This window comes from Carettochelys insculpta, chromosome 17 (assembly GCF_033958435.1).
Source record: "Carettochelys insculpta isolate YL-2023 chromosome 17, ASM3395843v1, whole genome shotgun sequence".
Lineage (NCBI taxonomy): Eukaryota > Metazoa > Chordata > Testudines > Carettochelyidae > Carettochelys > Carettochelys insculpta.
Genome location: NC_134153.1, coordinates 10,060,653 through 10,085,857, shown reverse-complemented (window position 1 = coordinate 10,085,857; position 25,205 = coordinate 10,060,653). Strand labels below are relative to the sequence as shown.

Genomic DNA, 25,205 nt, shown 5'->3' with positions numbered 1-25,205 from the left:
GTTTTGTAAATGCTTGTACTCTTTCATCCTTCACCCTTATCAATTCCCCTAGCTTTCAAATTGGGTTTCACTTGTAAATTTACAGATATCTGCTAAACTCAGCCAATCTAACCTGTATAAAGACTTAAACGCATAAATAGTTGTTTGATTCCAGCATGCTGAAATACTTAGGGACATCCTAACTTTTATTTATTGGATGATTTGAGCCAACTACACTAATCCCCCCCGCCCTTTCCATTTTCAATTATTTAGCACAAGGTGGATGAATAATTTACATTGTACCTTGCATTAAGTAGAAAAGCCTTTTCCTCGAATGCAAATTCAAAATGTTCCCCCCCACCCCACGGATCTAAAGGTATTGCAAAATCAATTTATTTCTTCAGTCCTGGACACTGAATTTCATTATTTGACATAGGCCGACAGCACCATCTGCTGTCCAAAGAAGGAAATGTCCTATTCTTGTCTATATAGGTTCTTACAGATGTGCCAGGAAAAGCTGGTGTTTTAAAGGCCTCTGTTCTGTTTTCTGATCGCATATCAGCAAGCATCTTGTAATATTAGATTCCTAAACCATTTGAATACCAGATGTGCGTAAAACAAGCAGATTGAACAGGTGCGGTTTAACTGTGGTTTTTCTACCTGGGAGGTAAAAGGATGGTGAAACATTTAATGAATAATAAAAAGTTGCATAGCACTTCTGATGGCAGATTCTCCAAAAGCATCCTCAGTATTATATATAATCTCACACCTGGGAGGCCATGGAGGTGACTATCTGCTCCCTTTTATGACTTATGTTGTCTAATACTGCATTATAAAAGATTCTTGCAACCTTTTCTTGAGAAGTTCTAACATGGCCATTGTAGCAGCCCTTTGGTATTTAGCAGGCAGAAGGCCCTCAGACTAGAGAAGCATCTTTCCTTTGTTCAATGACATTCCTTTCTGAGTTGGCTGAGTGATGAATGGCTAGGAACCAACTTTTCCCTTCTCTCACTTGCATTCCACAGGAAAAATGCCGACAACCAAACAGGATAAAAACGGAAGTGAATATTCTGAAGAGTTGGAGTCCTGTAGCTGTCAAAGGAGCACCAGCACCCGTGGCACTAGGAGTGCCTCAAAGCTTCCAAAGCATGTATAATGGTGGGAAAAGGGAGACACCCAGTCTTGGTCAGGCTAGGTTCCAGAGCCATGGGAGGAAGAGATAAGCTGAGTCTCATAGGAACGCTATTGGCATCATCAATGGTGATTTTCTGGTCTGGGAAGAAAGTTCCATCCTGCAGATTTCTGACCCAACCAGAATTCCTAAAGATGCAGGCATCATGCACCTTTCCCAACCATCCCATGCTGACGTTTGTGAAACAGCCCTTGTGATCCACCAATCCTTGCAACACCATTGAGAAGTACCCTGTGCAGTTTATGTACTCTCTGGCAAGATGTTCTGGTGCCAAGATAGCGATAGGCATTCCCCTCTAGCACCCCACTGCAGATAGGGAACCCCGTCATAGCAAAACTATCCATTATATCCTGCACATTTCTCAGAGTCGCTGTCCTTTGTAGCAGAAGCGTATTGAATGCCTTGGCTACTTGAATCACAGCAGCCCCCACTGTAGATTTACTCACTCTGAGTTGATTGCCCACCGACAAGTATCTGTCTGGCATTGCAAGCTTCCACAGGACTATTGCAACTCTCTTCTGAACTGTCAGAGCAGGCCTCGTTCTGGTATTGCTGTGCTTCAGGGCAGGGGAAAGCAATTCACGAAGTTCCATACCAGTGGTCTTACACATGCAAAAAGTTTGTAGTCTCTGTTGATCATCCCATACCTGCATAATTCTGCAGTCCCACCGGTACGAGCTTGTTTCACAGCATCAGAACTGGCATTCCACTGTGTAAACAGCATTAAATGCAGACGAACAATCAGGCTATACACATGGATGATGTGTTATTTTGAAAACAATGTTCTTATAAAAATAGGGGCCAAACCTCTAATTCAGTGGTTCCCAAACTTTTTGGCATCAAACCCCTTTTTTGATTTTTGAGAAACCTTCATGCTTCCTACCTCTTCTTCACCATCATCCAACCTCCCTTTTAACAAAAAATTCAATTTGTAATTTAAAATTTAAAATGAACACAAAAACTTGGTATAAAATTTTAATTTAAAAATTAAAAATCAGCACAAAATTTTTCTTAGCACAAAAATTTAATAAAAATGTAATTTAACATTAGAAATAGCAGAAACAGAACCAATTTAATGTAAAGGATGATCCTGCATTTTCTTCACGAGTTGGGAAATCCCAGGATTGAAAGATCAAAGTGTGCAATGCAAATTGTTTGATGTCCAGTTGATTTCTTTGTTTCCTTTTTAATGTGATGAAACTTGAAAAGCTCTTTTCACAGAAGTACTTTGATGAAAATGGAAGAATAATACACAGTGCTTCTTCTCCAACTTTCAAGTACATTTGGAAATATTTTATCCAAAATTCCTCCAAGCTTGAGTTTTCAAAATTATCTTTCGCACTTGAATTGTATTTATTCTGAGTTCTTGTTCTTGCAATACTTCTGGCAATGAATCAACACCAATGTTGAATGGATCGCATGCTAAGTTATGAATGGGTTTGCCAGAAAAGTTGTCTGGAAAATACCAGATGAACTCATCAGCAAGGCAGTCCAGATGAAACACAATTTTGTTCTTCACAACCTCTTTACAAAAATTCTTGGAAACCTTCATTTACAGCATGTGATGAAAATGGTGGAAAAGACAAAAAGTTAGGCATGCAAGCTTGCATTCAACATTTCCAAAGTTGGATGTTTTCTGTAAATTCTTTGATGGCATCATGGTGCACTATAATGTTTGCAGTGTTGTTTCCTTGACACTTCAAACTGAGGTTGTTTCAAGATTCAAAAATGTCCATGAGGTACTCCAGTGAAAGTTGAAATGTTTGGTCCGTAAATGTATGTCACAACTCTTCTTTTTTCTGTTGCTTGAGGAAAATTTCCACTTTGCCCTCTTTCAGTTTGAATAAATCTTGAGAACATGTTCCCTTTGGAAAGCCATCGTACCTGTGTGTGAAACAGAAGAGTTTTATGGTCTGTTTCCAAATCTGCGCAAAGAGGTGCAAAAAGTGTCTTATTTAAAATGCTTATCTTGACAAAACTGACAACGTTGATGGCCAAATTCAACGAATCACATAGGTCACCTGGAAGGATTTTAGCAGCCAATGCTTGTCTGTGTATGACGCAGTGAGTTGTGGTTACAGCTGGATTTCTTTTTCTTTCATCAATGTCACAAATCCAGAGAGAGAGCCAAGCAGCTCTGGACAACTGTCTGTGCATACACCAACCCATTTTTCCTATGAAAGTTTATTTTCTTCAAAAAAGTTGGAAATAGTTTTCATAACATCAGAAGCTCTTCACTCCCCCCTGCAGCCATGCACTTGCTGAGCAGTTGGAGCTGGCATTGACCCAGGACACCCACTCCCCCCAGCCCCCACATGCAGGAAGGCAGCAGGTGGAAGGAAGTCGCTGGTGGGGAACAGACCCAGCTTTTGAGGAAAAGAGCTGGCTGTTTGGGGAGGGGAAGCAGTACATGTACTTCCTCAGACAACAGCTCTGGTGTGCACCTGCGGGACTACCCTCCCTCATGCCGCAGGAAGTTGGCACTACCTCCATTTTTGCAGGAGGTAACATCAGCACAGGCTCTTTCTTGGGGTAAGGGGAATTGATGTGGGGGCAGCCAGGTCACCTTGCACCCCCCCAGGCATTTCTTCATGCCCCCCTCAGGGCAGTACAACCCCCCAGTTTGGGAACCTCTGTTCTAACTGTTGTGGAGTGTTGGTCTCCTTGAAATACTGAAGGTATTTGTTCTCATCAGCTTAGCTTGCAAACCACAGAAATGTTCTGGGTTCTTTTCCCTCCTAGAAATCATACTGCTCTATGCACGCTGAAATAAGTTAGAGACAGTTTCTTTAAAACTAAGATTGCTCTCAGCAGCTTAATTTTCCTACTGGATGGAATGGACCATAGACCAAATGCTGCACTGCTGTGAAAATAAGTTTTGCTGTCTAATGGCTCAATTCTTTCTACAAAATACAGTGCATATAGAGGTATCCAAAGCTTTTATTTCTGATGGTCTTATCCCCGAGAGGGGTCCAAGCTGCACTGAGCATTGTTTCCCCTGACTGGGGTTCCCATGGCTGGGGCTGCTGGTGGGGCTCTATACCCCAGGCAGCTCCCAACCACAGGGATGAAGGGTCGCTCTCCCCTTCACCCTGGCCAAAAGTGAGCTCCAGCACCTTTAATTTTAGGAAAAAAGCACTGGCAGTATCACTGAATGGACTCACCACTGGAGCATCACCCTTATCACTGGGCATGGCGTTGCAGCTGGTTCTCCTTGGCCAACAGATACTCGGGCTCTGCAGCAGTCTGCCTCTTCCTGTGACTCAGCCCTCCGGTACCTTACATTTAGTGTACCTGGGGTAAACAAGGAGTCCCATAAATTAAAACATAACTTCCCTCCTTTCCTCGGCTCTCTGCTCCATGGACTCTCGACCCAGGTCCAGGCTCTGCAAAGTCATCCTGACTCTTTGGGCAGTGATCCCCCAGGCCTCTGTCCTTACAGACCTAGCTTGAAACTCAATAGTCATTCTCCCTCTTTGCATCGGAGGGGTTTTTCATTGCCTTTTCAAATCAACTAGGAGAAGAGACCAGCTCCTCCCTCTTTTAGGTTCCAGTCCAGGGACCAGCTAATATCGGCTGTCTCAGAGTCCTCATTTCTTCCCTTGACTTCTATCCTGGCTTTCCTTCAAGCCCTTTCTCCTAGTTCACTGGGCTTTTACTGTACACGTACCTTTCTCTTCAGACATCATGACAGAAAAATTCAAGAAGTGGTCAGGAGTTTAGTATGTGTGGTTACATTCTGTATGAGCATTGGGGCTGAAAGACATAGCAGCACATATAAATCTATGTAGTGGCTGGGGAAAAACAGCTCCCCTTGCACCATAGCAACCTGTGCACCTGTTCTAGACCTTTCGTCTACTCTGTCAACCAGCAAGGTACTGCTGAATTCCTCCCCTCTGTCCCTGGAGCTTCCTTCTCAACCTGGGCTCCTTCCCTTTACACCCAACTCTTCCCTACCACTGGGCTTCATTTTCAGTTTTGGCTGGCTCACCTGTCCCCGCCAGGTGCAACCAGCTTCAGTAATTGCTCTCTAACACAGTAACACCTTTAATTACCTCTGTGGGGTACATGGCCCACCCCAAGAGAACCAAATGCTGCTAAGGGCTTGTCTATACTTAGCAGGAGATTGACCTGTTCAGGGTTGATTTTCCACAGTACCAGACATGCAAAAGACACACAAAAATCAATCTCTCTGAGGACAGCAGTTAACCCCCCGTACTCCTTCAATCGCGAGTAAGGGAGAAACACTTTCATCAACCTCCCTCAATGAGGACAGACCTTACAGTCAACTGCAGATAGGCAATTCTAGCTATGGTAATTGTGTAGCTAGAATCAATGTATCTACCATCGACTGTATAGTCTAGTGTAGACTAAGCCTAATTCACTTAGGGAGTCCTACGGACTTGTAAACAGGAAAGTTCTCAGGGATAAGCCAAACAAGATTTGACCCTAGCTGCTTTGTGCCCAGCAGCAAGCTGCAACAAATACACCACTGCAGAACAAGCAAAGGGAAGATACCATTTCATGGAGGAAGCTATTTCTAAAATGGCAGATCCTACGTATAGGCTCAGAGGGGTAGCCATGTTAGTCTGTAACTTCACAAAAAACAAGCCATCCTGGAGCACCTTAAAGACTAACAAATGTATTAATTAGGTAATGAGCTTGTGTTGGTAATCTGAAGTGGCTCTGACCCACAAAAGCTTATTACTCAGTAAATCTGTTAGTCTTTAAAGGTGCTACAGGACTGCTTGTTTCATATGTATAGTACCAACTTTTTTTTTTTTTTTTTGAAGTCCTCCTGCCCCACATCCCCAAAATATTGGCTGTAACATAAGCAACAGTCCAAGTCTCCAACTAACCAAGAAAGCATGTGGATCCTTACATTTTCAGAATCAGGAGGTTCTGTTAAAGGAATAGAAGTGACATTTGAAACAGGAATATTGGCTTCCACCTCTAGCTCTTTCCTTCAAATGTAGCCCAGGTTACATACAGGCTATTTGGTGGCTTGCAGGCTGGTTGTGACCTTAATTCATTTACTACCAGCCACAAGTTCATAACATTGAAAACCTCAGTGGGACTACTGTCTTAATTTGCACTATAGGTATAACCAACCAGGAGTGACTTCGCAGTCACACCCAAAGGTATTATGGTCAGGGCAACAATGAGGCAGAAGGCAGGGTGGTAGAAGTTGTAATGCCACAGCCCCAGCTCACTCCACTCTTTGAATAATAAAATGCCAGCCCTCCCCAATTGTCTGTCAAAAGTGCCAAAGTCACTTACCAGTAATACGTACCTCTAAGACGCTACTTTCCTCCAAAGTTCTGAGCACTTTTGCACAGATGAGGCATTCAAGGATGTTTACGATGTTGACCTAGACTCAACATCTTTTGCTGGTGTGAACTGGAGGAAGATGAAGGGACTTGCTCAATATCACCCAAGTAGGTAAACTGAACAACAGACTAGGACCCATAGCTTAAGTTCAATGCTGGTGCTTTATCAAGTCAAATTACTTCCTTTAACTAAAAATGCCAAAATACTTACACAAATGTATTGTTCAAGCTACTGTTTGTGCTACATTTTCAGAAAAGAGATTAGTTTGAACTCTTTTCAGTTTAAAAGTTATTCTATACGTTATAACCAATTTTAACATTGGTGTTTGGTGCATATTTTCAGGAGGCCCTTAAAGCAGGTGCCTCCTTTACATCCAAAAATGCACACTTGACTGTGCTGAACACTTTGGACCTTTGTGTATGATGGAATTATAGTTGCTGAGACCTGAAAAACAAATAATTGAGTATCTTGTATCACGTTCACCCCAGGAAAGTAAGACTTTACACTCTGGGGCAGACATCTGAACACAGAAACAAGACAGTCATATTGCAAGTGTATTAGTCAGTAGCTCAATCAATTATCACCTACACAAGTTTCATATTCATATTAAAAACCCTAAAACATCTCCATTACTGCAAATTTTATGGACATTACAGTGTTTACACATCATTCTGAGAAGTTTGTTCGTAGGCTACCTGTTTAGTTAAACAGCTCCAAAATATGAAAACAGGTTGAATTCAGAGCATCTAATTAACGCTAATTGGTTTGCTAAATTTTCCTGCACTATGAACAGTATCAATAGTTCGGGTCCAATACAGTTACTTACCGCCTTCTGTGCTGCCTTGACTAGCAAAATACAATCAAATGGCAAGTCATTCTCTCTCTTCTTTATTGCATTGCAGATTTCTCGATAGCCGTTATCTGAACTCAAACATCCATGGTTTAATTTTTCCTACATCTCAGTCACATGCCACTTGGGCTATGTCTGCACAACAGCCGAAGCTCAAAATAAGCTACACAATTTGCGCTATGCAAATTCTGTAGCCTATTTCAAGTAAATTTCGAGATAAGCTGTTTCAGCACTAGGCAATAGTGCTACCTGATGAAATAAAATGCTCTTTTGAGGCATACCTGTACTCCCCTCCTGCGATGAGGTATACAGGGATGTCAGAATAGCATGCCTGTTATTTCAAAAACTATTTTGAAATGATGGGCGCGTTGCATAGATGCAGGGAACCTATTTCAAGATACTGCAATATCCTGAAATAGCTCCCACTGTCTAGGCATAGCCTTAGAAACACCTCAGGAGGAATCGCAATGTAGTTATTTACATAATTTCTATGTTGATGTTATAGACCCCATCCATTCCTATCTTATAGGGAAAGATGACATATCTTTATTTAGATTCAGTCTGGTATCTCTAATAAACTTGTAAAAAGACATTCAATTATGTATGATCTCCTAAACATGTGTATGTCCACACATGCCACATACATATGGTGACAGCAACATGCTAAATAAGGGATCCCAGGGTTAATCTCGTATTAACTAGGTATCACTGACAACTTCATCTGGTTGCTTCTCCATTAATCCCTCTCAACCAGGACATTTTTGCCTAATATTGCAGACTTCTGAGCAACTTCATATAGTTGCAACTATGTTTATTTAAATAAGGTAATCAACATACTAAAAACACATTTCCTCTGAATTCTGCAAAAAAACAGCCAACCCTCTTCTCTTCCTTCCTGCCCCAACTCTCCAAAGGTCCTGACTAGGTAGTGTTCAGTTCAACACTAGCAATGGGTTTAAAATCCTTACAACACTTCATGGCTCCCAACGGTAGCTTTGCACAACTGGAGACTGCCAACAAGATAAATAGCACATTTCTTAGCCCGAAGAAGGCCTAAGAGATCAGGTTAATGTATTTGTTTTATGTATAGAAAAATGATTTTCCAGTCATTTCAAAAGAAGACTTAAAATTTCTTTTAGGAAACGGACTTGTACTACTAAGGTAGATCAAAAAGGGAAGTCCCCAGGGTACCTTATAGACAAAACAGATTTTTTGGAGAAATAAGCTTTTGTGGACGAAGACTGGCTTCATCAGAGGCATGCCTGTAGTATGTAGATCAGTGGGAGGAGATAAAAAAAATCTCCTCACAATATTTATAGAACACTTTCTTTGCTAACTGTGCTACAGTATCTATAGAGCTACGTTTGTGATGTCATATCTCAAATGTGGGTCTGCCCCATGTAAACAACATGTTCATATCAAATGTCTGCCTGTAAAAATATCTGGGCCAATTATTACCATCCTGCTATTAGAATTAAACATGACGATTCAGGTGATATTAGAAATTTAGCTGCTTCTCCACCTACCTGCCAAGACCTAAATTCCAGCTCCTCTGTTTTTCCCAGGGAGTGACTGTAAATGGCATCTAGCATTTAGAACAGATATTTTTATGTTTAAAGAAATGTTACAATGATGGCTCTAAATCAAAAAAGTTTTAAAAAACTAATTAAAAATTACAATGAAAGCAGATGTCTGGGTTTGTTTGACTTCCCATCCTATTTGTAAACTCAGCATTGCAATAGAGCACAAGAACCAATCCATCCAGCACTTGGTGAGACGAGTGAATTTACTCAGGGGAGTCATTCATTGAGTTCAATGGCACTACACTCACTGTGCATACAGTTTCCTACATACTGAAGTTACTGCATGGTTATGTCCTAATTTAATAGGAGACACAATGAGTTTGGGACAATACTCTGCAATCTGATCTGCACTGACAGTCCCATCTGCTTGCAAGGATAAACTGTGTGGCTTTAGGGGTAGAACTTGGGCCTCACTCATGGAAATAGAAAGGAATATGTGAGCCATCTTTGCCAACTGAATGAAATCCAAGAAGTGAATGCACACTTAACAAAAAATACAATAGATTTTTAATGACCTACAGTATAGAAACACACTTAAAGAAACTGAACTATTTAGGAAAAAAAATTCCCTGACACTGTCCCTTTAAAATTTAGCACCTCATTTTCCTTTGAAATACACACACGCCTCTCATTGATGTCAATGACAGTAGCATTTGTGCATCTGAGGGCAGTCTATTTCTCACTGCGAACATAGCAGTTTATGAAGAACTTTCTTAAGTCAATATAAAATGTCATGAGTTCTATACAATACTTCCCTGCTACAGAAACTCTACCTTTGATCTTTGTGCAGAATGCCCTAGGCCAACAATGAAGCTTCTGGATTCACTGCAAGAGTAATCATATGCTTTCAAAATATTGGTTAAAGCAAGCAAGCTCAACAGAAATAAAGTGCATCATTGGAAGGTAGCAGCCCCTCACATAGAGGGATCTCATTACTGTGCTAAGATAAGTAAATCCAAGAGGAGGAAAGTTGCAGAAAGTGAAAATGCATTAGCAAATACAGATAAATTTGTTTTTAATAAAGGAGTTAATTTTCTTTCAATCCTATATAAAACAATAGCAATTAAAAACTTCATTTTTGAAAGTAAAATATTTACATATGAACAAGTAACTGTGCAAAATTTACATGAAAAAAATGGAAAGACAGGATTTCCTAAAAGACAAAATAAAAGGTGTAACAGTTGTCAGGTGTTGATAAAAATACTGATCAGCATTCAGTTTACACGCAAGAGAGTTAAATTCTAACATGAGAGTTCACACAAAGAAAGCCAAAGTATTTACAGTCATAAAAGTACTATCAATAGACAATTTAATACAATAACCTCTGAAAATATAAAGAACCAATTAGTATATTTGTAATAAAAAAATAGGTACAAAGAAGGGACTTTGCTGTGGACATCTTTAAAGTAGGCCCACAGCTTGCATACAGTCTTTTAGCAAAATAATTATAGTTTACATAGCCATTTTTTATGTTATGTGCCAAAAATTATGTACAATTACTGACAAAATACACCAACCATTTTTCAACACTTGATTCACACTGAGAAAGTCTTTTTGATGATTCCTCTCAACTTTGATTTTATTTAATCTAAGCTTTCACTTCAGCTAAAAACACAGTGCAAGTAAAATATATTTATGCTGAAAAGGTTTTTCTCTTTTTCTTTTTTTTTTTCCTTTTTTTCTTTTTTCAAACTTTACAGCTTTACAAACTATAGCAAATAAAATGCATTTTTACAGATGCCGATAAAAACATTCAGAAGTAACCCTCCTTTATGGGATATCAGGGCCTCTAATAAGCAATAATGTGATTAAAAATTGAGGTTATGTTTCAATTAATTGTATATCCCTCTAGAATTTGAACATTTTGGGGAAGATAAATATTCTTAAAAATCAGTTTGCTTTGCTAACTGACTGTTTAAAAAAAGATAAATGAAATGAGGTCATCTGCTGTAGACATATACCTATATAATCAATTTAGTTAAGCAAAACTGAACTAAAATGCACAATTAATGTTGAGACTGCTACAAGTATGACAAAGGGTAGCTAGTTATTTGCTAAATGATTCCATCAGTCTTTATATATGGCTTGTTTGGCAAGAAGGCCACTCAATCAAGAGATGAGTTAAGTTTAATTGTCCACTTATAGTATCCACAGGCCTTGTAAGTATCCTCATTGTTACAGAAATGTTTGTCGCTTGTACTGAAGTGTTTTTTGTTTTGTTTTGTTTTGTTTTTTTTTAATAAACAGGAATATAAAACTGTTCCATGTAAAGAGGTGGTTGTTTTTTAAACAATATCCCATTTGCTTGTTACAAAAAGGCGTAATCTGCAAATATATAAAAAATGTCCTCAGGCGTCTCTCCGTCAAAAATACCTTGATCTTTTCCATTTTACTTGAGGAATGCTTTGTATAGCAATAGTGAATGGCTTGTCTCTCGCTCATTTTCTAAACAAAATATGAGGTCCCTGAGGTTCACCCGCGTTATCCTTTGCCGCGTAAACTGTCTGGTTGTTCCAACTCCAGAGCTGCCTGGGACCACCGTACTTGTACTGGACCCCTGAAGACAAGAAGAAAAGCTACAATCAGAGTGCTTCAACACCCACAGAACATTTTTTGTGCCCATAATACATTACTGTAACAGGTGAGTAATAAAATGAGGGACTGCCCACAGAAGGATATCCAGTACTGTACTGTCTTACGTTACCCAGGGTTTTTAGAACCCAGTGCAGTGTAGCAAACTGTTTCTCCCCAACCATCATAGAAGTAAATCAATGGGGGTACATTGCATCCACCTGATATATGGAAACAAACCAAAGTGATTTTACTTAACACTACTGTATTAAGATCTTAATGTTCAAATGTACACACACGGTTGCAATAAATATAGTACATTTCAAAACATCCGTATTTATCTAAAGCTAAGAGATAATTTTGAAGGATTAGCAGCCAGGTGGGGTCCCCCTCCATCCATTTAGTTGCGGAGAACTTAGCTGTCCTTACCCAAAGAAAGCTTCATCAGGCTGTTTCAAAGCAGATTCTTTCATCTAATCTTTTATAGCTAACTTGAAACAGAGTACATATCCTACAGTGACTCTTACTGGGTCACCAACTACCCTAATTTCAGCAAAACTATCCATCTCTTTTCAAAATAATAAACTTACGTATGAAAAGCGTTGGAGGTGCTCAAGTCCAAGGTCAGCATCCAAGCATTCCTACCATGCTCACACCACACTCTCTTCCTATCCCATGCTCCCATTCTGATAGCAAAACTGCAAACATGCAGCCATTTGGCTTTGCCTTTCAGGAAATAAGATTTTCCTAGCTATGTGCTGTTTCGTTTTCAGCTTGCAGTGGCTAAACTCTTAATGTTGCTGACTGCCGTAGTTTCAAATCCGGGGGAAGGCTGGGGGCAGACATGTAGGAATGTCAAGTTTGGGGTAACAATTAGACAGAGGAGATATTTTGATTTTCAAACACCAGCATAGCTTGGAGAACAGATCAAAGTTTCCAGGAGTCTAGCACACAACCTGTAAAATGTAATCCTTTCAACTGTCTATATTGTCTGTTAGGACAAACTATTCAAATCATGTTCCAAAACATGGTTTGGTGGGTACTGGTGCTGCAAAGATGTAACTACAAAATAAAGTTTTCAGAAGTGTCTGGAAGTGATAGGATCCTCACTCCCATTTTAAAAAGTGACGTAGGGTGAGATTCTCACCCCGACGCCTACTTCTTTACATGGGTAACAGGACCCTAAATTGAGAAGGGCCCCCTAAAGACCAGTATCTGGCTGGGGGTGAACCTCCCTAGTACAAGACTGTGGAAGTCTGCCGTAAAAGTCTGCCTTCAGAGGACCCCTTCATAAGGCTTGGTGTATAGGGTGTACTGGTGTATAGCCACCAACCAGGGCTGCCATCGTTAGGAAGGCACAAATGAGCTTTAAAACCACCATAGCTCAGCAAAGATTTTCACCCTTAGGAGATTAATTCCTATTGGCTTTCAGCAGGATTTTGGCTCAAGTCACAAAGGGGCTTTTATTACTTAGATCAACTTTTCTTCAAAGTGCATGGTCATGTTAGCTTCATCTCCTTCCACCAAATATCACATCCTACTGGTCTCCTCTGTGCAGATTATTCAGGTGGAATTTAACACATAACAGTGGTGAACAGAAGTCAGATTGAACTAAAGAACAGTTACTTACCCTACAATACCCGCGGTTTACGATACAGTAGTCAGTATGGCTCCCACTGTGGTGTGCATGCAAAGTTGCATGGGATTGAATTTTTTGGGGGGAAAAGCAGGGCGAGTGGGGGGAGGTAAGTACTATCTGGCAGGGCACTTTTGCATCTGATGCTAGCCCTGCTCCCATATCAGGACACCGAGGGCAGTTTTCTTGCAACGAGAAGCCAATGGTAGCCATTCATGGGAGTTAAAAGGATGTAGAGCAGGTAGTGGGATCTGCACTAACTACAAATGAAAGAACTGTAGGGTAAGTAACAGTTTGAGTGTATGCGACTGGTGATCCCCACTGAAAGTAAGTGCTAAGTGTGCACTGTGTGTGCCCTCAGGAGGGTGGAAGTGAGAAGCACTGGCTGTATCAGAACAAAGGACTCTAGTACCGCTCTCCCAAGTTTGGCATTTAACCTACAAGCTAGTCCAAGGCATATTTGACAAAAAGTCAGCGGGTTACTCCATGCTGCTACAGAGCTCCAATACTGGCACATTCCAGAAGCAAGATGATAATGTTGCTTGTGCTCTGGTGGAGTGGTCTTTATATTAGAAGAGGAATACCAGCCAGCAGGTAACAATGAGATACACTGTGTTAGCCATTTTGATATCTTCTGGGAAGAGATGGCTTGCTTGTTAGAATGTCTAGCTTAGTGTTTCCCAAGTTTATTTGGCCACAGAACCCTTTTAAATTCGGAAGAATGTTGTGGAACCCAATTCCTAGGATCTTTCCCCCTCGGCCCCCAAACCTGCCCCCCACATCTCCAAGCTTTACCTAGCTCAGCCCTCAGCACACAAATCTTCCCCCCAATCCCCAAGCTTTACCTGCCCCCATCCTGCAAACCTGTCTCCCCATCCACAGGCTTAAGCCCTCTCAGCCTCAAACCCACCCCCTCCATCCCCAGGATTAACCCACCTCATCCCCAAACCAGCCCCCAGAACTGACTCATCCGTAGCACTGGCTGAGTGAGCTGAGCCATGCCCACTGGAGGGGTGCGTCCACTCATGTAGTGGGACGAGTGAGGGGCTTTCGGGGGCTCCTTGTCCTGCTGCCGCTGAAATAATGGAACTAAATTCACTTGGTTTAATGACCAGATTCCCTCCCACCGCCCTGCTGGCAGTTAAACCAATTAAATTAGTTTTACTGTTTCAGCAGTGGCAGGGCAGGAAGCTGCAGAGGAATTTTCTTGCGGAATCCTTATTTACACTTTGCAGAACTGAAGGTTCCATGGAACAACATTTGGTAAACACTGGTCTAAGCTACATCCGAGCAGTTTACTGCACATAGTTTAAATGGTCTGGTTCTTGCATTATAAAGTGAAGTCCTGGAAACATAAATTGCATGTAATTTTTCCTCCTGCTATCCAGCGTGGTTTCAGGAAAACAACGATCAATCAATTTACCTGACTGGTTTACAACAAGAAGTCCTGTGGCACCTTATAGACAATCAGATATTTTGGAGCATAAGCTTTCATGGGCAAAGACCCACTTCATCAGATGCATGAGTGGGGGGGTGGTTTCAGAGGGGTATTTAAAGAGTCGGGTCCCACTAAAAGGGAGGGCCAGAGCTGACAAGGTCTATTCAGTCAGGGTGGAAAAGGCCCATTATCTGTAGTAAGTATGAAGAGAGGACCCACAGTATGCCAACATCAACCATACCATCAGTGGCTCCTTTACCTGCACATCTAATATAATATAATCCTTTATCTGCATATGCCATCATGTGCCAGCAATGCCCCACTGCAATTTACATTGGCCAAACTGGACAGTCTCTACGTAAAAGAAAAAATGGATATAAATCAGGCATCAGGAACGGTAATGTACAGAACCCTGTGAGACAGCACTTCAATCTCCCTGGGCACTCAGCAGCAGATTTAAGGGTGGCAGTCCTGAAACAAAAATTTCAAAAATCAAATGGAGAGAGAAACCTCTGAGCTGCAATTTATTTGCAAATTTGACTCCATTAACCAAGGATTAAACAGAGACTGGAGTGGCTCGCACCTTACAAAAGGAGCTTCTCTGCCCTAGGTGTTAACATCTCCACATTAGACTGACAATGGGCCATATGCCCGTCTTATCTGACCTGTTTTTTCCTCTCTTCATACATACTATGGATAATGGGCCTTTTCCACCCTGACTGAATAGACCTTGTCATCTCTGGCCATCCATTTTAGTGGGACCCCATTCTTCAAATACCCCTCTGAAACCCCCCGCCCCACTCATGCATCTGACAAAGCAGGTCTTTGCCCACAAAAGCTTATGCTCCAAAATATCCGTTAGTCTATAAGGTGCCACAGGACTTCTTGTTGTTCTCAAAGATACAGACTAACAGACTAATTCTGAACAAAGCCTCAGCACTATTTTGTTGCTATGGAATATCATATGGAGGGGACATTAACAGTGGGGATTCAGCCATAAGTGACAGAGGCTCACACTCTCTCCTAGCTGAAACAATATCCAGCAGGAATCAGACACTTAAGGCTAAAAGAGATCTTGCGAGGTCTAGACCCCTGAGCTGAGGAGGACTAAGTAACAGAGGTCACCCCTGACAGATATTTGTCTGAACTATTTTTAAATACCTCCAATAATGGTGATTCCACATGCTTCCTTGGAAAGCTATTGCAGAACTTAGCTACCCATTAGTTAGAACGTCTTTCCTAATATCTAACCTTAATTTTCCTTGTTGCAGATCAAGCTCATCACTTCTTTTCCTACCTTCAGTGGACAGGAAGAACAATTGGACAATGTGGGTGAGACAAATGTCTTTTATTAAACCAACCTCTGTTAGTAAGAGAGAAGCTACTGAGTTACAGAAAGCCCTTCCTCAGGTCTGGGTAAGATACTCAAAAGTGTCAGCTAAATACAAGGTTGAAGAGAGAAAAGGAGTTTAGCATAAGTCGTTAGCATATAATATTAGCCTTTTGCATATAGCATCACACTTTTGGCTCATATTCATTAAGATCTACAGTAATTCTCAGATCCTTTCCACAGAACCACCAATTGGCCAGTTATTCCTTGTTTTGCAGCCATTGCGCAGGGTTTCGTCTGGAGGTTTTGTCCTTGGCCTCTCAGGCACCACCCCTCCTACCAGACCACTAAAAACAGTTCAGTTCTGCTTCCTGGGTACATTCAAGGTCCAGGCCATGTACCTAGTTGATTAATATGGAGAAAGGGAGGGGGACCCAGGTCCAACAACTACTCCAGCTCCCAGCCCACAGCTCTGTACACAGCAGCCATCCACTACACCTCTCAACTAAACTGCATCACTGCTATGCTTCCCTGGGCTGTTCCCCTGCATCTCCATCACATTCTTCACCCTCACCTCAGAGCAGCCAGTGGACAGCCTGGATGTCCTTTACACACCTCCCCCTACCCCCGAGTCTCTGACAATATGTGCTGTCCAGGGTCCTGTAAGCTGCCTCAATCAGCCAGGCTCACCATCCACACTCCTCCAGCACCAACAAGGAACTGCTCAACTCTGGCCCTTTTATATGGTGCTGTTTGGCTGCTCCCTCGCGCATCCCTCATTAGCTGCTTCTTCACAACCACTCTAGGCCACTTGGAGGACTTCTCTTGTGTTCCTCAATGGGATGGGGTGTGGCAGGACTGTAGGGCCTTCCAGAGGGTCACAGAGCATGAACACCCATCACATAGCGCCATGCATGCAGGGATCATTTGTGGTTTGTCAAGGATTGTCTGTTCAGGAAGTCCTTCATGCTGTTGCTGAATCCTGGGATATGAAAGGCCTCTGGGATCAACTCACTCTGATGAACTCAACAGCCTCCAAACGCAAAGGGGAGGTGTACCCTTGTTTGCTTATGCAATACATAGTTATTGTGTTTTCTGATGATTGGCACTAATGAATTTCAGAAGACTTGCAGGAGCGTCCAACAGCTCTGGGTTGCAGGATGTTCACATGCCACTCCATGTTGTTCACTGGCACAATGATGTCATTTGACTCCTTTGTAGCTGTGCTAGCAGATTATGTCAGGTACCTGGTCTAGGGTTGCTCTCAGACTAAGAGGAAACACATCTGTGCTTAACACTGGAGGGAAAAAATGTGTAGTCTGGTGATAAGAAATAGTATTCCTCTAATGGCTGTGCTGAGAGGTGACATCCAGCTCCACCTATGGCCCCAGCACTGCAGAGATGTATCACTGATGTCTCTAGAGAGGATCTCAATCCTACAGTAACTGCAGATGCCAGAGCCTTCATTAGTGCCGATGCCCACAGTGCAAGTTTACTCAGTGCCACTCCCTTAGCCCTAGCTTCAGTGAGGAAATGTCGTCCCACACCTCAGTGTTTGGCAGTGTCTGGTCTCCACTCAGCCCTTCCTTTCAGCCTCACCTTTAGACCATACACCAGCATCAGATTGGATGATATCAGCCCCTAAGAGGCCAGTGCCAAGGCTGATGGTACTGGTGCAGAAGTGATAGTTTGCTTCTGTATTGAGACAGCAGTGCCTGATACTGGCAGCCTTGGTACCAGTGTCATCATCATGGATGTAGCTGAGCAGTTTTGCCAGAATTACCATGCCCACCTTCTTTTCACTGCTAGACCATGAAGTGATGCATCTGCATGGAGCAGCACTTGCTGAGTATGATACTTTGGGTTCCTTGGAATGGAGTCTAAGGTGAAGCCCATCAACTGATCAACCAGGTGTAATTCCAGCCATGTGTCCCCTGACTTGCAAGTTCTTAATGAAAAGAATTTATACACCAAGAACGTCTGAAGGATATGGTTCTCTCCCAGTCAGAAAAGCCACTGCCTATACACTTTAATGAAAGGAATGAGTCCACACTGTATGCCAGGTAGGACTTCAATCCTAGTGATTTAGAAACTGCCATGGCAGTTATCATGAAATGCCTTACCAAGCTGGCTAGGGAGTTAATCAGAAGTTTGGAGGGGCTTGTGGCGGTTGGTTTGTTTTTGAAAACATTCCAGTTAGTGAATATATCAAAAATAAGAGGGTCAAGTAGTATTTCTTCAACCTCAGCTTCAAACTGAGTCTGAAAAACAAGAGAAAGGTAGCAGGCTAGAAACTAACCAGTCATCACTTGTGGCAATGTGATGGAAAAAAGGGAACACGGAAGGTTTGTGGATGCACTGTCCCTCAAGCCTTTGATTGGAAACATGAGGCTGCATGTCAGGCTCCAGCTGACAGGGCTACTCATAACAAAATCTAATCTCACGTGCTGGACGTGCATGCACACCTCCTCTGGTATCTATGCTGACACATTTTCCAATAACACCACCAATTTATTTTACACACAAGTCTCCAGAGAAGAAAGAAAAGAATATTTTCCCTCTCTGCAACAGAAAGTTTCTGTGCAATTAAACACTGGGTTGGCTGAAGTAGGAAGAGCATGCTTCTTAGACCTAACACAACATGAAGGCACATATATGGTACAGTAAACTCTTTGATATCTGGGATGTTTCTGGACAATCAAATATTCTGGACGATCAAGAGTACTCAAGCTGGTGGTGGCAGGGGGATCCTGCTGGCTGCACTCAGGTGCAGCATGGAGGGAGGCACCCTGCCCTTAGGGAGACGGGGCATTGCTCTCCCTCTGTGCACAAACCCCAGCCCTGACACCGCTTCTCCACACTCCTGCCTGGTGTGCACTGACCAGATCTGCCCAGCTGCAAGTCACGCTGGTTATTCAAGTGCGCTGGTTAATCAAATATTGGTTGAACAATAATAAGAACAGAAAAAAGGGATAAGAAGAAGCAAGGTAAAAATTAAGGACACTATGCCCCCCCTTCCCACCCCCCGGAGATAGCATGAGTATTTTCTCTGCTGTTCCCAAGCTAAAATGTAAAGAGACTTTAAAAACAACATTATATGAAATATAGCAGTTGAAAAGAAGTTAGTATGGAAAAAGTTATGCTACCTTTAAATATAATACTGAGACCAAAATAGTCACGTTTAAAATGTTACAGCAAGCCACAGTAAAATGTGATACATCATTTTAAATCTCACTGATTTATATTATGCTGACGGCATAAACATGAACACAAATTTTCCATAAAACGCATAAAGAAGTTTGTCAAATGAATTTAATATTAACAAGTTTGAGGGAAATATAATACTGGCACTTGGGTGAATAGCTGGAGTGGAAAAACAGGCTGGTACACACAGATGGATATTAAGTGCCTCCTTGTTACATCTTAAAATATTAGATAGATGTGCAGAAGTGCTATGACCAGCAGATGGCATTCATAAGCCAAGAAGCTGCTTGTGTCCTAATTTTTAAAAAGTTTCATTGTCTTGATAATTTTTAAGAACACAAGAAAAACCTCCCAGGTTGGATGAAAACACCCTACATTTTCAGAAGTTTGTTTTGCTAAGAATTATTTAAAGAAATGTACAGTGAACCCTGAAAATCCTGCTCCCCTCGGCCCTGCACAGTCTCGGTTCAACCTCCCTGCCCCAGCTCAACCCCACCCCCCCGCCCTGTGTGTGTGGCTCTAGCTAACCCCACCCCCTGGCCCTGGTTCAAACCCTGCCCCCATGGCCCAGCTCAACCCCCACCTGACCTGCACCTGTGGCTCCAGCTCAACCCCCAGCTCCAGCTCAACCCCCCCCCCCACCCCACCAGGCAGCTCTGGCTCAACCCCTCCACACTCCCCTGCAGCCTTAACCCACCCCTGGCTGAACCCCTCCACCCCCCTCACGGCCCCCACCCACCACCAGGATTAACTCTCCCCAGCTACCCCCCCAACCCCAGGACTTACCTTTCAAAAGGAGCTCCAGGTGCTCCTGCTGCTTCCCTGACTGCAGAACACACGTTCTGCCAGGGAAGAAAGTCCCCCTGACTTCCGTGAAATTCGAGTTATGTGAGGGTGCATGGCAACACAACTCTCGCGCAACTCGAGGGACTACTGTAGTTAGTTGATTTTCATTTTGTTTTGTTATTATTTCATTTTACTTTATCTGAAAGGTGGCAATGATTTACTGGATTACTGCAAACAGGGCGTTCTGTTTATAACATGATCATAGAGAAACAGTCATATTTCCCTATATCGCTTTACTACGAGCTGACATATCAGGAAATTCTCAAGTATGTTCCATTGATGAACTTAAATATCAGCTATACCTTCTTTAAAGTAAAAGAAACTACAATGTATAGTCTTACAAGAAAAGTAGGACAACAAAGATTCAAGAAAAATTACAGTACTTTAAAGCTATGTGAAATGAGAAATGTGGTGCATTACAGTCCTTTAAACTGCAAAGCAATCTGTCCCTGTTCAAACTACATTATTAAGAAACTCATGTTCTTGAGATCAGCATTCCCTAGCAGGTACTTTATGCTATTCAGTGCAGCTATTCCCAGGTTCATACAACTCTAATCATGAAATCAGATTTGTGCTTTTCAAGAAGATTAACAATGTTCATTGGCTCACCAGATAAATGATTATCCCAACTACAAAACTAAACAGCAGAGTTTTCAGAGGTGTGGGAGCATAAAGATGTAGATAGGTACCTACTAGGAACTTGAGAATTGTCTAACCTGAACTAACCTAAGATCCCTATCTGAATTTTCAGGCTCTTAAATGCTTAGTCCCAAATTATAAAAAGGTAAGTAATGTGACATCTGTATTACATAATATATAGTGCTTCATACTGTGACCATAATGCTTGAGTTGTACTATATGAGGCATTAAGAGAATGTTTTTTGCTAACTCATTAATTAAATCAACTAGTCAGCCATAAACTACCTAAACTGACTCCAATCGGTTTTACTGGATTCTAAAGAGGTAACTTACATGCAATTAAGATTCAGAAGTCCGTTGACATCAAAAAGCTCACATTTACAAATCTGTGTTTAAGTAGTGACAAACCTTATTTTCCATACTTGTAATATGCTCTAACTACAAACTATAAACAAGTGGTGACAAGTGGAGCTCAATTTTAAAAAGTCAAGTGAAATACAACAAAGGCACAGCTGTGAATCTATCTGATCAAAAGCAGCTGGTTCTTAATTAATCTGAAAAAAAGATTTTTAAGGGAACCAGTTTCTAACTGGTTAACCAGTAACTGATTAATAGAAGACAACTAAATTAGCCAAATTCAGCCAGACTACATCAAGCACTCCCAGGGAATGTACAAATATTCCATGCTCTAGATGGCACTAAAATAATAAGGCTGCACAGTCAAGCATATAGAGGTAAGCATTTGCAGTTACAGAGACCTTCTTCCTGAGTATCCTGACAGTCACAAGTTTTAATTACATGACATATTACTTAGAACACATGAATTTTTACAGTCTTAAGAGTGTAAAATCTTCTAATTTTTACTGTTGTGTTTATTCTGTTATAATTGAGTCACATAACCCTGTAAACTTGCATACTTTAGCCAAAAGGTGCTTAGCATGCTGGGTAGGCAACTTTTATTTGTATGCATTCATGTGCTGAAATATCATTTACTATTATTGTATTTGCATAAACAATTCCATGTTATAACATAGTACCATATAATATCAGAATTATTACTATTCTGAAACAAAGAATAAAGAATATGAGATATTTAATATAGAAAGTGATATACAGGAAGAAATATTTAACTGTTTCTATGCTGCTATCAGTTTTCCATAAATCATCAGCAACACTTTGCCAACCAGCAGTAAAAAATTATAGAGCAAACCCTTAAAACTGTGCGTACTCCATGAAGTTGCAATTCTTCTAAGTATTACAGAAATTATACTTTCAACAGGAAGCAATGACAATTTCCTGTTTATTAGCAAGTCTGCAAATGCACCACAGCATAGAGAAACATCAAAAAAGGAGTATACTGCTGACTTCAGAATAAAACTTGTATCCCCTCAGCAACTTCTCTCCCTACCCTCCCACCCGAGTAAGTGCCTTGGGCCAGCAGAACATGCAACTGAATAGTTAAAACTAACTAAAAATAAAAGTGACTGAACTGATATCCTTAATATCAGCATAAACTAGGGCTAGGTTAAAATTGCAGAAAATATTGGCAAGTAAATATTTTCAAAATATGCAGATTTTACAGATGTTACTGCTGCCTCAATGACGCTATGGGGTACCAAATGCTACAAGACAGGTGATGAGGTAGAGACTGGTCCCAAACTGGGCCAGGTCTTCCGACTGGAAAGAGAAAGAGGAATAACAGTCCATTTGGCAAGTAAGAATCTCCCAATGAGGTGACAACCAATTCTGGTTCCAACAGTGGTGCTGACAGTGCCAATGGAGGAAAATCATAGCCCAAAGATGGAATCAGAGAGAAACTCTGCCCAAAGGCCAGCTCCCTTAAGAGTTATATCCTCTCTCACAAGAGGGACATTAAGTAGAGCAAAAGACCGCAGTCTTGAAAAATAAAACATATCCTCAGGAGGAACATAGGTCTCTGCTCTTTCGTATTAAGAGAGGTTCTTTCCACCTGAACTGCTGGAGGGGCAGTAAAGACACTGTGTCTGCCAAAGTGACTGAAGACAGACAGTACTGCAAGTACTGATAATCTTTACCAGTGCCTTCACAGCCTAGGTTTTGTAATGTACCAGAGGCATTATTGCCACTGGATTCCCATCTGGTGTTAATCATACCCTAGACATGCAAGCTTTCTTACTATGCCTCAGACTTCATACTTTACTCTCCTGGGCTGAGACTTGTTTGGTTTAAGGCAGTGCTTAATCCAACTTCTTCAAAGTTTATCAGGAGGAAGGCTTATCCTCATGCTTTGAGGACGCTCCCTGAGCAATCTGTGGGAGGCAGATTCCCCAGGTCCTGAGTTGGGCCTTGTGGCAGAAGATGCATTCCTTAATGAGTCTGGCTTACGCATGGAACAGAGGGTATTGTAGTCTGTGCCAGAGTGCAGCTTTGTAGCCTTTTCTATTTACTGTTTCCTAAGGTAAAATGTCTATCCTTCCCAGGTATGGAGAACAAATGGGAGATATTGCACCTCGCTACACAGTAGGCTTTCCTGAAGTAGTACAACCAACATGGATGGCTGCCACTCACAGAGAAGAGCCATGGATAGGAAACAAATTTTGAAGTCTGGAGTTATGGGTATAGGCCATTACCAGGTTAGAGAGACTGATTATCAATAAAGCACAAACTGTCTGATAAAACCTCTCTAGAACTGTAAAAGCTATTTACAAGCTTCTAAATAGCTCACAGATGAAAGAAAGCTGAAGTTTTGGACACTGGTGTTCCAACCCAGACTGTAGAGTGATGAGAAGAACTGGAGAGGTGGTTGTTCTCATGGGTGGGAGATCTGGGGCCTAGCAGGTGAGCCTCCGTGCCTGTGGGGCTCAATGGACACTAATTTCAAAATTTTCCAGCTCCAGACACATGGAGCTTACACACATCCAACATGGAATACAGTAGACCTCCAACCTACACAATTTCAACTTACTCATTTCTTATAATAATACGACAAAATTGTGAGTGGCAGGGAGCTGGAAACGAGGTGGCATCCTGGCTCCCCTCTGCTGGTAGGAGCCCAGAACCTGGTGGCAACTTGGCTCCCAGCTCCCAGGAGTGGAGGGGAGTCAGGAAACTGACCAGCGCTGCTGCTCTGGTGTTTCCCAGCTCCCAGGAGTGGCAGGGAGCCAGGACCCAGGCAGCAGCCTGGCTTCTGGCTCCTGTGAGTGGTGGGGAACAGGGAGCCAGGCTCACCACTCACAGGGCCAGGGAGCCAGATGCAGCCAGGACAGGGGACCTGAAGGTAGCAAGGCCCCGCCCCCACACAGTACACATAAGGACCAGCATTCAAAGAGGGGATACATCTGCACTGTGGCTGAGGCTACTTTCCCGTGTGGGTAGACAGACCCACACTAAATCTGATCCAGCTAACACCCTAAAACATATCTATGTACACAGGACTGCAAAAGGTGGCAGCGTGGACCGGTCATCCAAATATACATCCCAGGCTGCACTGTGATTTTAGACATGATAATTACAGCACCACTAACATACCTGCTTACTGAACTGGAAAGCACACTTCTCGCTGCTGTGTAGACATGTCCAAAGAGGTGACCAGTAAAGAAAGTCCACAGTTTGGCTACCATTAAAGTAATAAATACATACAATAATGTATGGCTTAAAGACCATTTCCCACATGGATTAACAAGATAACTAGATGTACTTTCTCAAGATACCCAGCTGTACTCTCTGCTCTGCATCACTGGAACATGTATTCTACTGGAGAGCTAACCTCATAGACTTCACTGCTGGAAGATGATCCTCCCTAAATCCCTTTTAGAGAATTCCAATATACTGTGGGAGAGCCATACAGTTACAGAATTTTATTTCTTTAACACGCACACAGGATTCTTGGCAAAGAAAGAAATGACCATGCAGAAAGCAACCACTACCTCCTTTTCTTGTCAGTTTGCCTCCTCCAATGCTGTGGAGGCTGAACAAGGCTGGGATTGAACAAGGCCAGCACTTCCAAAGTTTCCTCCCTTGGGCCTGAACCATGGTAATAAATTATGTTCTGCTCATAGCAGCAATTCTGATATCAATCCTAGTCTTTGGATCAAGTGATTGTCTTACTGGACTTTACAATAATATCTGTGCTCAGAAAACATTCAACCAGGGAAGAGAATAATGAAGAGAATGACTATTGCAGAGGATATGGTAACAAAACCATTGCATATTTGCAAACAAGAGCTATAGTTACACTGTACCTCTGTCCCTGATCCAGAGCCTGGAGAATCCACTTTTCTTTTCTTCCTGGGACCAATAGCAGCTAATGCAGTTAAGTTGGCATCCCTCTGTCTCATTTGTGCTAGCTCTTGCTGCTGCATCTGTGTTTTTCAGAACAGAATCACGATTATTTTTTTTCCCCTTCTGATGTTTTGAGAATATTTAGATTGTTAAATGACACATGCTCATCTGAATGCATACCTCCTTGGCCTTCTGTTTCAACCTAAGCTGTTCTGGGTCTTCTTGTCTAGACCGAGACTGTATGTTGGTAAATGGTATAAGAGAAAAAAAGTACATAAATTACAAAAATTACAAGAGAAGAAGTAGACACTTCTTATTCATTATTTCCCTTATCCAAAATCCAAAC

At 41.9% G+C, this 25,205-nt stretch overlaps 1 protein-coding gene across 1 annotated transcript in view; it reads right to left on the bottom strand.

Annotated features, from left to right (window-relative positions):
* Positions 1-9,848: 9,848 nt before the first annotated feature.
* The window catches only part of TAF4 (TATA-box binding protein associated factor 4), a 74,543-nt gene continuing 59,186 nt past the window's right edge, over positions 9,849-25,205 (bottom strand). Inside the window, exons 14-16 of the mRNA XM_075011587.1 lie at positions 25,040-25,096; positions 24,820-24,939; positions 9,849-11,492 (exon numbers count right to left, since the gene is read on the bottom strand). Of these exons, the coding sequence (XP_074867688.1) occupies positions 11,325-11,492; positions 24,820-24,939; positions 25,040-25,096 (345 nt within the window). The 3' untranslated portion in view covers positions 9,849-11,324. The remainder of the gene's footprint in view (positions 11,493-24,819; positions 24,940-25,039; positions 25,097-25,205) is intronic.